The sequence below is a fragment of the Polyodon spathula genome, chromosome 32 (assembly GCF_017654505.1).
Source record: "Polyodon spathula isolate WHYD16114869_AA chromosome 32, ASM1765450v1, whole genome shotgun sequence".
Taxonomy (NCBI): Eukaryota; Metazoa; Chordata; class Actinopteri; order Acipenseriformes; family Polyodontidae; genus Polyodon; species Polyodon spathula.
This window is the reverse complement of record NC_054565.1, coordinates 4,466,091-4,482,023: the sequence shown is the minus strand read 5'-3', so window position 1 is coordinate 4,482,023 and position 15,933 is coordinate 4,466,091. Positions and strand designations below refer to the sequence as shown.

At 38.2% G+C, this 15,933-nt stretch overlaps 1 protein-coding gene across 4 annotated transcripts in view; it reads left to right on the top strand.

Moving 5' to 3' along the window:
* Positions 1 to 15,933, top strand: part of ptprub (protein tyrosine phosphatase receptor type Ub) — a 167,360-nt gene that overhangs the window by 123,485 nt on the left and 27,942 nt on the right. For 2 of the 4 annotated variants that reach the window (XM_041234002.1, XM_041234001.1), the window contains exons 14-18: positions 3,567 to 3,705; positions 8,833 to 8,862; positions 10,969 to 11,126; positions 12,129 to 12,316; positions 13,460 to 13,532. In XM_041234002.1, coding sequence (XP_041089936.1) covers positions 3,567 to 3,705; positions 8,833 to 8,862; positions 10,969 to 11,126; positions 12,129 to 12,316; positions 13,460 to 13,532 — 588 coding nt within the window. The remainder of the gene's footprint in view (positions 1 to 3,566; positions 3,706 to 8,832; positions 8,863 to 10,968; positions 11,127 to 12,128; positions 12,317 to 13,459; positions 13,533 to 15,933) is intronic. The other 2 variants (XM_041234005.1, XM_041234003.1) reach the window with 1 other exon arrangement.

Genomic DNA, 15,933 nt, shown 5'->3' with positions numbered 1-15,933 from the left:
CTTAATCAGACTCCCTGTGGTGAATATCTTACTAGGAGTCACTTTATTGCTTAATTCGCTCTCACGCAATTATGACTATCTCTATTGTAATGTTAATATTGTCTGTTTAATTTGGAAGTTCATTATGAAATGACAAATAGTGATTTCCGTTCTGTGTAAACTTGTTAAATCAGTCATGAAAAATAATCTTTTCCGACTCATAGGCAAGGCTGAAAAAACTGAATCGATTTAGCCTCGAACAAAGAAGAATTAGGGAGTCGTAAAAGGAGCTGCTATAGTTAAAACCCAAACCAATACTTTGCTCTGTCCACTCTACATAACCAGTCTCGAGAGCCATGCTCAGAAACCTTTCAATTCATCCAGCTCAAAGCATCCACATTGAAGTACTGTTTCATGTTTAGTCAGGCTTAATGCATCCACACACTGTTAAAGCAGTTTGGATTTAATTTCCTAGCAGCGCAATGAACAGTGGAAATTAATATGATAGTATCCCACCATGCATGGAATTTTATTTTAAATGTGTTATGACCCATATTAACAGAGGTCCATATTGTTAAAAAGAAATAAAGTATTTTAGAAAAAGTAAATGTGAACACACACAGGTAGGATTTTAAGTTTTCAGGTTTTATTTTTAATCAGGTGATGTCCCTTATAAGTTGAGCTGATTCTGTTTCATACTTAAACTCAGAAGAAGCTGTTAATTACAGAACAATCCTTGCTTGTACCTTCTTATCTTGCCTGAGCCTAATTGTGGTCCCCATTAGTTGTATTTTAAACAGAGCTGACAAATGACATGAATTGTTCATCCCCTACTTTTAACTTGCATTTCATTTTTGCATTCGCCTAATGTAACGTTGTGCTTTTGTTATTTTCCCAAAGGCAACTAATGTGTATTAAAGGCATTGTGTGGACAGGGCCTTTAAGCACAGCACAGCAACCGGGACCAGAGGACAGTTAGAAATTAAGTGGTGATAGTCGGGACATGACGACCTTAGATGGGCCGAATGGTGCCCTCCGATTCGTGCATTTTCTTATGCTCTGAAGTTCTTGTTCTGTCTTTTTAAACAGTTTATAAATCAGTTGCCAAGAAGCAGTTGGTTTGTAGCACCCACACTGCTTAATTGTGGCAAGAACCTACAGTATAATGTACCACACTTGTACAGAATATTTCAGGTATTGAACAAAATAAGTTCATGAACCTTACCTTTTCAAGCTCTTTTATTCACTAGAAAGGTCTCAAATGTGCGTTTAAAGAAACACATGATACCTCAAGCAATGTATTCAAAGCATAATATCTGTCACTAGTTTATGTTGTGATCTCAGTTTGCTTGCCTGCCTTCCTGGGAATCTGTCGTACCTGCACTTCCTGAGTCATTTCATCTCATCAGGGTCTTCTGCGTCAAAATTGCACGGGCTGCAAAGAATGTCAGTCATTAGGGGAAGCAGATGGTTAGTTACAAACAGGAAAGAAGGTTGCGAAAGGGTGGGGACAGTTTTACTCTCCAGGTGAAATGACCAAGAACGTGCATGACTCTCTTCAATCAAGTCTTGCCAGCTGAGATAACCTTGAGTTTGTAGTACCAAAAATAAATAAAAAACATTTCTAAGACATATTAGCTACATAGTGAATAGATGTGCAGTGTGTGGAATAAAAGCCCATCTAAGTGTGTTATCTGCCACAGTAATTTCCCTTTTTACAGAACCCCTACACACACTTGCGCACTACAGTTCAGTAGCTATGTGTCCCATCTGATTAAAATTGCACACCTTTGCCCATAGCTGCTGCATATTAATGCTGTTAAGGTCACACTGTATCTGGGTTTTCCATAAATCTCATTCTATTAAATAAGTTATCAGAGTGTATCTTTGCTGGTTGTGCAATTCCCACCTTGCTTCTTCGCCCTTCCAGGTGCCCCATGCTCTGCACAAATGCACAGAAATAATACACTTGCACTAACGCTTTTAAGCCTCTGATGTTGTTTCTGAAAAAAAAAAAAAATGCAACGAAGTAATCTGATGATACATTTTAATACAACTGTCTTCAGGGCCTTTGAAATTGAATTAAATATATTGGAGATCTCCATAGGCCAGTAATTGCTCTGCAGAACCAGAGCAAGATTACCCTGTTGCTGCCATGAATCTTTCTCTTCCTTTGGAGATTTGTATCTAAATATTAAAATTAAAAGAAAACCTGTTCAGTATGAACAACCTGTGGTACAGGAATGTGTAAGATACTTATTCCGAACTTGAGATATAGAGGTTTAAGGTTGGGTCTCAGAAAGAATAAAACACACAATTTAGAATAAGATGCTGGGGTTTTTTGGGGGTAAAAAAATAAATCCAAATTTGCATTTGCAGCACTGGGTGTTCTTTAAAAATATTACCCTTGAATATCCCTTCTCAACCTGTATATTAAAGAATACATAGAATATGTTTTTCAGAACCATAATGGAGTATTTCACAGAGTTTCAGAAAACTCCATTCCACAGTTGGAATTCTTCCCTATTTTTTAAAATCAAATACATTCTAAATAAAACATCAGTACAACTTGATTTCTGACATGGTGTCATTATGATAAAACATTGATTCTGTTTTATAATGTATTTAATATTGTTGTATTCATATATTCTTATTCATTATTTTAAAATGGATTGCTAGTTTTAAAAGTTTATAACAGTTTGAGCTTCCAGCACTGTCCTCACAGGCCCTATGTTTCTAGGATCATGGCAGGTTACTTTTATATCACTATTACAGGGCAACTCCACCAAAAGGTTACATTTACAGCTCTGGTCTGAGGCTGATGCGTCCCAGGAAGTGCAGGGATGTAGGTGGGCTTGTGCTCTGGTGCCTATCGTTTTCATCCAGATTTTAATCACAGCTTCATTTTGATAGGAGTGTAATGCACTGGTGAGAACGCATTTAGAGCACTTTGTCCAGTTCTGGTCACCACAGTGTAAATGGAACATTGTGGTCCTGGAGAGAGTCCAACGAAGAACAAACAGACGAACCCAAGTGCTTAAAGGACTCTAATGAAGATAGGCTGAAAGAACTGAATCTGTTTATTCTACAAGAAAGAATAACTGCAGGGGGCTTGGCTGAAGTCTTTAAAATCTTAAAAAGAGTTGACATACTTAACCCTAATCAATACTTTTAAGTGCTGTACAGAAACCAGGACCAGATGACACAGATGGAAATTAAGTGTAGACTAAGGCTAGAGGGTAGGAGACACTTCTTCACACAAAGAGTGGTGAGGGGATGGAATGGGTTACATTACCTAGCCATGTTGTTGAAGGAGACACTTCTTCACACAGAGAGTGGATCAGAGATCAATCAGGTCCTATGAGCCAGACAGACCTAGATGGGCTGAATGGACTTTTAAATGTTCTATGTTATATTGCTAGTTGTATAATATAGAAATGCTTTTACATTTTCCTATGCATTTGCTTCTTCTCAATATGGCCCCTGAGAAATATATTTTAGAGTGAAGAGGCATGTAGTATGAATGCACCCTAAATATTATGACCCAGCACCCCTATTGTTTCTCAAACGTGTGGTTGTCTCTTCAGCTGCCTGCAAGGATGCGAAGCGTGCCTTGGAGGTGTCCCAGCACTCGGAGGAGATGGGTCTGATTCTGGGCATCTGTGTCGGGGGGCTGGTGGCTCTCATCCTGCTCCTGGGTGCAGTCATCATCATCATCAAGAAGGGGTACGTGCACAAGTAGCAGCAGTTTAGCAACTTGAACTGGACATTATCTACAATTGAAGTCCCACAAATAAAGAGAGGTTAACAGTATTTGGAGAATAATAAATGTTTAACATTGTAAAAGCATAGTAAAACACAGTGGAAGGATGGAAAGCATAGGGAAGCATTTTAAAGACCAGCGAGGTATGGTAAAGCACATTAATAAACGTGGCAAATCAGGGTAAACTGTGGTAAATGCATAGTATTACCACGGGGCAAGAAAACCTGTTATATGGGTGATCATTCAACACTGGGACATATTTCCCCTATCTTTCTGGGTTATGATTCTCTTTGAGTGAAGGGTTATTTTATAGCGCTCTAAAGTGACCATGCAAGTGATGGTCAAATCTCACTTTAAGTTCTCGCTTTTGGCGAATGATCCACAGAGAGCAATGTATTGGATTTTACACTGTGCTGGGTTGGGAAGGGAAATTAAATGGATCTAGTTCCCCAGGCAGGATATTGCTTCTAGGCTTTATTAGCTTGATAAGAGTGACTTGCCTCAGTTAGGCGAGTAAAAGAGGTGACTGGCTTAACAATGAGGTCCCTTATTGATCTTTAGACGAGAGATGATTTTAGCACACAACTTCACATTTATTATTATTATTAATTTCTTACCAGGTGCCCTTATCCAGGGCGACTTGCAGTTGTTACAATACAAAGTATCACATTACAGATAAGATTAGTTATAAATTACAGTAAAAATCAGTCGAAAATAAGATAAAATTCAGACAAGAGCAAAATAAACAATACAGTATTTGCTCTAATACAGTAAATATTTATAATGAATACTATTCACTATAAAGACTTCTCCTTGATCCAAGGTGTTTCATTGATCTGTATAGAGAACCAGCCCAAGGAAAGCAGACCAGCTGGAATCAGATTGAATCGCTCTTTTTATTCACACAACTCACTGAGGTACTGAAGAGCATAGTTTGAACAGCTTATCAGAGTGTGAAATATTTAATTACTGGGGATGCAATTAAATTACTTACTTAATTACATGGAGAGAGCAGTTGTGTGACCCTCTCTTATGCAGTAATTGAATACAGAAAGTTGTGCTTTTTAGGTAATTGGCCCTAAACCCATGGATAACTTGCTTCAGCAACTACATTTAAATCACCCAGTCATCTGGAAGAGGTCTGAATCAAGTTTTCAGTCCACCTTATGCAAAACAGTGTAACTGCTCCAAATTAAAATAACATTACACATGCAACTGTTTTACCTCATTTTGATAGAAAAATCTTATTTTTTCTTTTAAGGATGTGAATATGTTGCTGCTGCACACCGTGAATGGTCTCGGTTGAGTTTTCCAGGTTAAATATCTTTTTAAAGGAAATAAATTCATTAAGGCTTGGGGTTGATTTTGTGAATTGATTCTCCACCCAGTAACCAAGCACCATACCTCCATACTCTATGTACATCCATACTCCTTTTCGAAAACAGATCTTAACTGGATTGCATTTTGTTGATTGGCCAACATCAAACCCTGCCTTCACCCTAAAGCTTATATTATCATCTGGGGCTGAATATGGCTGGACCACCTGCCTACTGGCACTCATTATCATCACCAACCTTTTCACTGATTTTACTGAGTCTCGTTCCATTTCATTTCACCCGTATCATGTGGTCAGTGTCAAAGCTGGGAGGCCTGTTGGCATCGTTCCATTCGTCTTTCATGAGGTCAACATCCGGGTGGCTGTCATGTATTAATTTCTTCATGCATCTGACCAGCATACAAGAGGCATATATTTTATACCAATGTTGTATGAATGTGCTTCCATACTTTAACATGTAGATATTAGTTATTGCGCATGTCTGTAATGGTCTTCTGCACTTGTCCAGCTACCTCAATATACAGTATATATTATATATATATATATATATATATATATATATATATATATATATATATATATATATATATATATATATATATATATATATATACACACACACACACACACACACACACACACACACACACACACACACACACGATATGTTTATAATGCTTGTGTATTATAGCACCCTGTATTCTGAATGTGCTGTTTAAATGGCCAGAATTCTTATTCCAAATGTTGAGTATTCTGAACTGGTGGACTGTAAAGAGCCAGGTAAAAGTACTAATGACCTGCCACCTTTTAGTTATTAAAAAAAAAAAAAAAAAAAAAAAAACTATTTTGAGTAGAATATACAGTGTATTAAGGTTTGATTTACTTGCCGCATAATACACTATAGTCCCAATTGGAACCATGTGCAAAGGTTGAATTTTGAGAGGAATAAAAAGAGAAAACTAAACAACTGACAAGAAACAGCTAGTTGCAGGAAGGAGCTGCTCACATTTTTATTCTGAAACGGTTTTATACCTTTTAAAAATTCCCTTGTGATTTGCTGCCTGTGAAACTCTCTTGTTTTTTTTTTGTATAAATACTGTTTACAGCACATTGTTTGGGTCCTCTTTGTACTGGTTTTCCATTTAGGCTGCATTTGTCTGTCGAAATCTGATAATAAGAGAGAACTAGGTTGAGGGTCGAGGAGAATGGGTGTCACGAGAATGTGATTGTGTTGTGCACTAAAAGCTTTTAAATTAAGAAAAGAAAAAATGAGTTCCAGGAATGGGGAAAACCAGCAGCAAACATACATTTAATGGCAAATAGAGTAAAGGGGTTATTTAGAAGTAATGGACCAGCAGTCAATTAAAGGGCTTGGGGGGGGGGGGGGGGGGGGGATCCTTTCTGGGTGTCTTTTGAATGCTCTTCATATTAATGTCATTATCCATCACTATTATTTTCCAAAGAACTGTGCCTCGCTAACTCAGTCTAAATCCCTCTATAAAGCGTCTGCTTTAACAGGTTACTCATCCAGCTTCTTGATTAAAGTGCTGTTTGACACATCGTTTGTACTTGGGTATAAGGCTTCTATCACGTCTCTCCATTGAAGTCAATTCCAGAACTTACAGCTGTGTGCAATCCTAAACATAGCAGCAATCTAAAAAGAACACTTTGCTCCAGTCCTAGCATTCCAAAGTGAACCATCCCTTAGCGCTCCAGGCCCTTACCTGAACCTTAAACTGTAGTGTACATAGAAAATAAAATTGATATGGGAACTAAAGCAATGCTCGGTATCATATTGGACCCCCTTCACTGTCTTTATGGGCTTGGGAATAGAATCAACAAGGATCTGTTTCACAACCTGGTATTGCCTAGAGAACATCCTTCAGTGCCCACCCGCTGTTCCAGGTCACAGTGACCCTGTACATGGTCTTTTGGGTTCTTCGGAGGGCAGGGCAGTGTGTTCTGCATGTTCCTTCTATGGCCGTGCGGGCAGTGTGACCGGTTACCCCATACTCTGGAAAGCAGCATGTACCCTTAACTGAATCATCCTTCCTCAAAACAATCTGTCCTCTCTGATAATGTTGCAATTTAAACATTTTAACTTTTCACTGTTTCCATGACAACAACACAGTTTGTTTTAAACGTACAGCCAGCAGGTAATCCTTTTGTTTCACAAGTAAGTCAATCGTTCTTGTTATACTGAAGGATGTACTTGCATTACTGAAGTCTATGTAAACATTTTAATACAGTTTTATTGTTAAATGTTTATTGCGTTATATATTAGGAATATTTAATAAACAAAACATGACCATTCATAAATACAAGACATCATTACTAGAAGTCCCTAATTAAAATCTATGCAGTTGATAAATAGCTTTTTAAGCACATTTTTTGCTAAGTAACTGCTTGTCATTAAATGACATGAAATGTTTAATGTACCCTAATTTTCAGAATATTACACCCTTTTATAAGCTTTTGCAGCTTACTGTACACAGGGTGTGCTGTGCATGAAGTGTGCGGCATCGTGTTCTTGAGTACAGTTTACACGTGCATCATAAATCACAACCAACATGAATTATTTACCTTGCCCCAGCATTGAGAATCTAGTCCATGTAAATCCAACTGATTGACCCTACTTTACCTTTGCTTTACCCCTCTGCTTTTAGCATACCTGGGGAGTGCATTTTACATGAGCAGCGCCTGTTATGTAAGCAGTACATTATACAGGGGTGCATATTATACAAGGGATGTTAAATTCAACTCCACCATGCGCACAATACACAGAGAGCAAGTCACATTATGTAAAATACTGCAGGTGTGTATTATGTACTGTGCATACTTTATAGTCCATCCACATAACAGTGGGGAGTTCTATCAGAAAGCTCTAGACTTGCCCATGTAAAATCCAGGTTGAGACTCAGATTTTTTGATACTGGATTCACACAAGAAAAAGAAAAAAAAATCAAAGAATAATATAACTGGCCTAAAGTGTAAGAATTGCATGAAAATTACTAGTGATTACTGTCATTCTACTGAAAATTGCTTTCCCTTATTAACCTATTGCACATCATATGCAAAGCTATTTGAAAAAACAGACTTTTGGAGACAAAATCTCAAAGATTTTTTTTATTTGATTTGCATCATTTTTCATCCTTGACATGTTTCATTATGGCCATTTATTTAATACTGATTGTGAGCGTAGAAACATTTGACAGGCAATTTTAATTCTATTTGCAATAACTCAAATACTGCAGTTTTTTTTTAATGTTTATAAGGCTATCATAGATAAATTAATCATTTTACAAATAAGTGCCAATCTACTGTCCATTGCACAGCAGTGTATTCCCAAGCAAAACAAAAGAAAACTTGTTCCAAAGGGGCAAATCACTAAATGACACTAAAAAAATGCCTTTGGCTGATTTGTGACACACCTGACTATGGCAGACAACTAGCACTGAAGAGCATCTCCTGAGCTCTGATGAAAGCACCTTCATACAGTACTAGAGTAATTGCAGTATGAACCACAATGATTGCATGATAAACAGGACGCTGTGTTCATACGAGGGAAGGAGTCTGATCAAGCTGCTTTGGGAGACCACGATGCGACAGTACAGCACACTCGGGTAGTTCAAAAAGCTCCCAGTGCAATCAGAGAACACTTAAGTGTAGTGTGAATCCAGCCTAAAGCAGCCCTCTAATTTCTCTTCTCCCTGTCTTTCTCCCCTGCCCCCACCCTCTCTCTCATGCTCTCCAGAAGGGACTACTATTCCTACTCTTACTACCCGTAAGTGAATGACACTTCTTGCTCTAAATCACATGAAGCCTGATTCTCTAGTGCTGCTTCACGCAAACACGCTATTCCCATCTCGTTCTCAGGAGTCAAGCTGGGACTCTCAAATCAAGCTCTGAAAGATTGTCATCTGTATGGCAATCCAGCCAAGGAAATTAAGTTGTCCATTGGAAGGCAGTGAAGCTGGAGAGCCAAAGTAGTTAGCTTAAATGTGGTCACTGCAGTTGAAAACTGTAAGTAGGTTGTTCACAGTAGGAGATTTACTAATTCTGGAAGGCAGGAGTTTTTAAAATCGCCTCGAGACCACATCAGCTTTAAGTGAAACCCTTTCTCAGGGAGGTTGCATTAGTTAGACTTCTTGTTGCTGGAGTCAGGGTGTATTTTATTTAACAAGACAGGACAATCTAGCTAATCCATCCTTTGAGCTCAAAGGAGATTTTAATTCTCATGTTTCAGGCGTTTTGTCATTGTGGTTCCTTCTGAAGCATGCAAATCTCAAAATGTAACAAATTGTAAATGTAGATAGTACAGTACATTAATTATACGAGTGACCAAAATAATACATGAAGTTGCAATTAAATATTTTGGTATCTCTGAATAGAGAATTATACTAAATATTTCAATGAGCAACACATTTTACAAGTAGCATGGTACCCTGAAATGTTCTCCTTTTTCCAGGAAAGCAGTAGAGCTGGAGAACATCCCTATTCGTCAGGCGGCTAACCCATTTACTGATCCAAAGGAAACAGTGTTACATTCAATATGTGTCATAAGGTTTCAAAACCTTTTTAACATGCAGTAGTCTGATTTATACGCAGGTCTCAGCCTTCACACAGACAACCCCCGATTCATAAAGCCAGCCTCATTAGGGAGCTCAGGAAGTTTCCACAATGTGGTTTTCTCTGGTCACAGAGGCATTCTGGGAAATGTAGCCTGCCGCTTCTTAGTTAAACAACAAAGACTACATTTTCCTCTTTCACTGATTTCAAAACCCGCCTTTTAAAGAGGCAAACTACTTGGTATTTGGGGTCCTATATACATTCCTTATGTAACTTTCCCTGATAATCACATATTGTACGTTTGAGATGAATTGCTCATTAAAATCTGTTGAATATTTTTAAAGAGGAGATGATTATCTATTCAGAGATACCAACGTTGTTAGTAAGTAAGGGATCTGAGTGGGCAATACAATCCCCACCCTTAGTCTTGAGTGAGTAATTTGTTGTTTTCAATAGTTTGTGCTTGAACAGTGTATCATCCATAACTAATACACATGCAATAGTGTAGAAATACTTAAGAAAATGAATACATTCAGTCAAAACATTTACCATTAAAATGATGCTTTTAGTATTTCTAAGAGTAATGTATATGAACCCACATCAATTGATTTTAGTTCATGATGAAGAAATATTGTATTGTTATAACGTTGTTTCTTAATTACTGAGAAGATCGTTCGTTGATTCAATCAATGTTCTTGTTTGATAGAGAAGATTTATTATTGCTTTGGATGATTATAAAATCGCTCAGTGCAATCTCAGTGCACTTGAATGTATCAAATAGCACACACATAGTCTCCCGACACATTACTCTTTAAGAATCAGGCCTTTCTTAAGTAGAGCCAAGTGCCTCTCTCACTCTCTTTCTCGGCTCACTAGATTTACTCAGCCAGTATCAGTCCCTCGATCTACCACAGTGCTCTTTCTTTGCTTGGCAGAACTCCTATCAGAGAAGGCAGGCTGCCTTTACAATTACCTTGAGCCTGACAGTTTCATTTGGTAGGTGATTCATCCATAACTTGAAATGCTCAAGCACAAATTCTGAGGCTAAACTATAAACTATACATTAGGATTGATTTGATCAACCTATACTTGCCAAAGTGAGCCGCAGCTGGATTGTTCTAGCATTTCAAAGCACCGGGGAATGACTGGATTACCCCTAAACACTTTGATCCAAACTGGGTGCATTCCCTGGTAAAATGACTTGAACAACTCGTTGTGTTGAGGTTGGATTTTCAAAGGGCCCGGTTTTATTTCCTAAAAAAAACAGGGGTATTGTCTTTTTTACACACGGCTGAAGGTCAATTTTCCTCTGTGTTTCTAGTAAACCAGTGAACATCAACAAGACGCCCATCACCTCCCGGCAGGAGAAGACACACATGATTGGCTCGATGGACAGGAGCTTCACTGATCAGAGCACACTGCAGGAAGACGAGCGCATGGCCCTGTCCTTCATGGATGCTCAGAACTGCAGCAACAGAAGTAAGTAGCATCACTATTGACGGAACACAATTAGACCTAGACCCCAACCCCCCCCCCCCCCCCCCCCCCCCCCCCCCCGCCGTGTTGAACCTGGTGTCGCCTTCCTTTCTAGTAAAAACAGGAACGGGAACAACTCTGCAAGTAATTATTAACAGTGTAACTCAGCAATGATAACATGGTGATGTTAAAAGTTTTGGAGTTCGAACCGCAACATTTTCTAACCTCTCATTAGCGTAACAACACTTTCACAAGAGTCACAATGCAACGAGCTATCTGTGTTACAGACAATAAGTCACTGGGCTGTTATATTGTTCTCTACACATACAGCAGAGTCAGACGGAGCCCTATGATCTGCAACACATGCAGTGAATCTGTAGCAGCAAAGCAGGCACAAACTGAAGAACTCAAAATAAACCATTATTGGAATTGTGAGATGCTGTTATGTACATTTTTTTAAAGCCTTGGTTATTGTTCTTTTTTAGGTGATTCATTAAAAATAGTAAATACATTCAAGTGAATTAAAAGTAATTTCCTGTCATTTCATGCATTTCATTGTAATTAGTTGTCATTTGTCAAGTAGTAATTAAGAAATCCTCTGTAATGTATTGTTGGTACTACCTTTTAGATGTGTGGAATAAAGAGTAACAACCAGTAATTTATTTAAATTGATTTGCTCTATGAAGTGATTTTAAATTTAAACTAAAAAATGCCTAGAGAGCCAAAGGCACATAAAAAAAAGTTCAATGGACAACAACGTTTTACGAACTTCACAAAATGAACTTTTTAGTCTGTTTAAAATGGATGGAAATCTGACGGTGCAGGCTTGGCACCAAGTCATGTGATTTTACCATACTACTTTCTTGAGGGGCATATTGGTGGGGAGGGCAGCTCTTGCCTTGACCCTTGGCTTGGAGGCGAACTTGATGGGCCTGGATGTTCTCCACGCCATGTTCATGATGGTGTTGCACCCAAATGCAGGGTCTGGTTTTGTGGTCCCCGCAGGCGAGCAGCGCAGCACAGTGAATGAGTCGAGCAGCCTCCTGGGGGGCTCCCCGCGACGGCAGTGCGGGCGGAAGGGGTCCCCCTATCACACGGGACAGCTGCACCCCGCTGTCCGCGTGGCTGACCTGCTCCAGCACATCAACCAGATGAAGACCGCTGAGGGCTATGGGTTCAAACAGGAGTACGAGGTGAGCACAGGCTGGGGAAGATGTGAAGCAAGGAAGACAAAAAACAGACAAACAAAAAAAAAACAGCCTTAATATTGCTAATAAAATATGTGTCTTCGTATTTTTTATTTATGCTGCCTTCTGGTGAGCATTTTAGGAGGCAAGTCCTCTCCGTGTGATAGAGAAGATATTTCACCATGAGAGCTGACTATTATCTGTACATATTGAATTAGGTTGTTATACATCACCTTGAGCTAATAGCACACCATGGGGGAAATTCACAAAACCATTTACTCCACACTGTCATCAGCAACATTTTCTTAAAGCACAACCATTGAATCTAGAAACATGAAATAAACACATCCAGGAATTCAATTCAAGAGTATTCTTAAGTCTTTTATTTCAGTTATTTTTCTATGTCCTCCATATACAAATGTGTCAACAGTTTTTTTATATATATATATATATATATTTTATATATATATATATATATATATATATATATATATATATTTAATTACAGAATTATGGCTTCTCTCATTTTCCATACATGAGACAGCACTTATGGCAAATATCTAGGGATGTGTTTAATTGCCTGATATGATAATTCGCCGCAGTTCTGCCAGGTTTCATAGTGTCTGTAATTCAAGTCTTGCCCTGGGTTTTATAAGCAAGTAATTTAATATGTCAATATTGCTCCAATATTGCCATATTCAATATAACTGAATGCATCAAGATTGCTCCACAGTAATTTTATTTGCTACATGAAAATATAATTAACCTAAATAATTTTATTATTAAGGCACTTTAATCACTTTATCCTGATAGTCATGACTTGTCCCATTTATTGTGCCGTCACTGTAGTAGAGAAACAACAGTGTTGTCTTTTCTGTTTAATAGGCTTTTTGAGGTTAAAAATCTCATAGCAAAAAAAATTATAAAAATGATTTTTACAGGCTGTGAAAATTATTTTAAACAAACCATTTTATGGTGCACTATAACTCTTTTATGTAGTTCTTGTTTAACTACAGTGACAGAGTTCTGATATGTCAGGCAGAGACCCAAATTGATTGAACTCAATACTACATGTCTTGCAACCTCAGGGATGTCGGTTCAGTTGCTTCCTCGCCTTATCAATGTTTCCTTTTTTGCCTTTGTAACTAGAGTTTCTTTGATGGCTGGGATGTATCCAAGAAAAAGGACAAGACAAAGGGTAGACATGACAGTCTTCTGGCTCGTAAGTGTAGACCTTTGCATGGTCCCCGTCCACTGCTCTGATTTTACTGTTTCAGTTTGACTGGAAACTATTCTTGGTGCTCTGTGTGCTGGCCCCTTCCCTCTCAGAAGAGTCTTAATGGAGAGTCTTTGGAAGTGTTGGCTTTTTCTGTTGCCCGATATACCCCACTCAGAACCCGTGCATAAGAAATATATTGGTATCCCTAAATAGATGGTCTTTTCATCAAATAAGAGTTTAATAAAAATGCCATTTCCCAGTTGTAGCGGTACCCCAACATGTTATCAATTCTCTAAAAATGCAAAGAATGGTGGAGCATTTTTTTTCCTTTATTGTACTCTTATCAGCCCCTTTTCTCATTTGTGACAGCCTAGTCTGATACTTTCATGGTACATTTTGCCCAGTGGCAAATGTCATCAGGCCGAGAAGGAATGTGAGGAATTTCCTCCAGTACCAAATATCATTTGGCAAGTCACGTGATGATTCTATCCAGGTGAATCATGTGATGTATGATGTATTTTTGTTTAAAGCTGTTGATATAAACTAGTGCATTGTTATTTAAGGGATAATGCCGTTGTTGTGGAGTGTTACAAGATAATAATGGAATTCCTGAGGCTGGAGGCTGTTGCTGAGTAATAGCAGAATGGCTGACCTCCCTAGAAAACTGTGGGGGAGTTTCCACGTGAAGTGCTTGTGCATGTTTGGGAGAACAGCTCGACAGGATGAGGCTTGTGGCCGAAAATAATGGCCACAGTAAGGAAATAGGGTAAATCTCACTTACTCATGAGCATGATGTAAAACACAAGAAATCCACACCCATTTTCACACAGAAACCCGCATTTCACGTGAAACCATCCACTGCTCCCAATCCAGACATGGAGCATACATGGAAGGTGTCTGGCACAGAGTTTTATAATCCTGGTGATCTGCAATAGCTGGGTTGGACAGTTTCATTGTATACCTCCGGGTTAATTATTTTCTTTTTTCTTTAATTAATAGGTTGTGTGATAAATTAGTTGAAATATTATTCACTACTAACGATATGCCACCCCAACAATGGGCATTTGAAAAACAGTTTGGGCAAGAGCAGTAAAACACTATATTTAACAACAAGCCATGAGGCATTTACGAATCACACCTTTATTACATGAGCTTAACACTGTGCTTTAAAGTTTCACTAAAACAAGATGTCGTCTGACAACCATGGATTTCCAGGTGAGATTCTCTCCTGTACCTGTTCTCTGTGCATGGAAACCACATTTTGCGGAGCTGTCTGCAAAAATAGCATGAGAATGCTACGCGTGGCAAATTTGCGTATCGACCTCTTCCTTTGCCCTTCATTGGCATGACATCAGGTGAAAAAAAGAGGGTCTTCGAGTAAAATAAACTGAGCCAATGGAAACCTAAAATGTACAGGGTCATTATTCATTTGGCTCGAGAAAATGTCTTGAGAAAAAATTTGAACACAAATGGAAACTCCCCCAATGAGAACGCAGTGTCTGGTTGTTGTGCAGTTATAATTTTTCCTTCAGCAAATGTCAGGGTTTGAATTACTGGGGGCTGGGGGGGGGGGTCGATCCTTTTAAGTTTCTCCAAGTAGTTTTATTTCCAAATTTCCTTTTTAACATGTTTTAAGCCGACATTTATCACTTAAAACAAAGGAACCTGTTAAAACCTATTAATTATGATGACATTTCCTGCCTTGTCTGTGCAGTTTTTCAATACCAATCAATGATAATGAGAGAGTGCCTCCTGTCAATCTAAAAACTCCCCTCTGCATTTTTCATGGGCTAATGCATGTGCTTATATTAAGATTAAATAGTATTCCTTTCGTAAGTGAAGGACTGACAACATTCATTTGATCAGAAAATGAATACAATTTAATCTTATTACACCTTGATTTATGTCCCAGCCTATACTGTTAACTCAAAAAATAAACTCCAGCCAAGTTCAGCAAAGAGCCTTTGTAAAATGTGCAGTTATCTAATTTGAATTGTCAGAAGATGCTTTCTCCTGATTATTGACTGGTACTGAAAAATGGAATAGACAGAAAATTAATTATGCAATTAACACAATAGTTTCCTTTCTCTTTTAAGTGATGCCAATCTTACAGCATTTACTTAGAAAATCTGACAGAGGGCTTCATTTATTGCACAGGTAAAAGATGGAATATCTAACACATTTCATCAACTTTAATAGCAATAGCTTAGTAGTAGAAAGTGGCTGAAAATAATTTCCTAATATCCATTAATCACAGCACACTAATGAGCCAAGCAAAATCTACAGAACAAGTACTTGTCATATTCAATGGTAAGAAATGTAATATTTTGAAGAAAAAAAAAAGCAGATTCTATGAAGTAACCTTTTAATAAACAGAAATATTGAGTGAGAGAGAGAGAGAGAG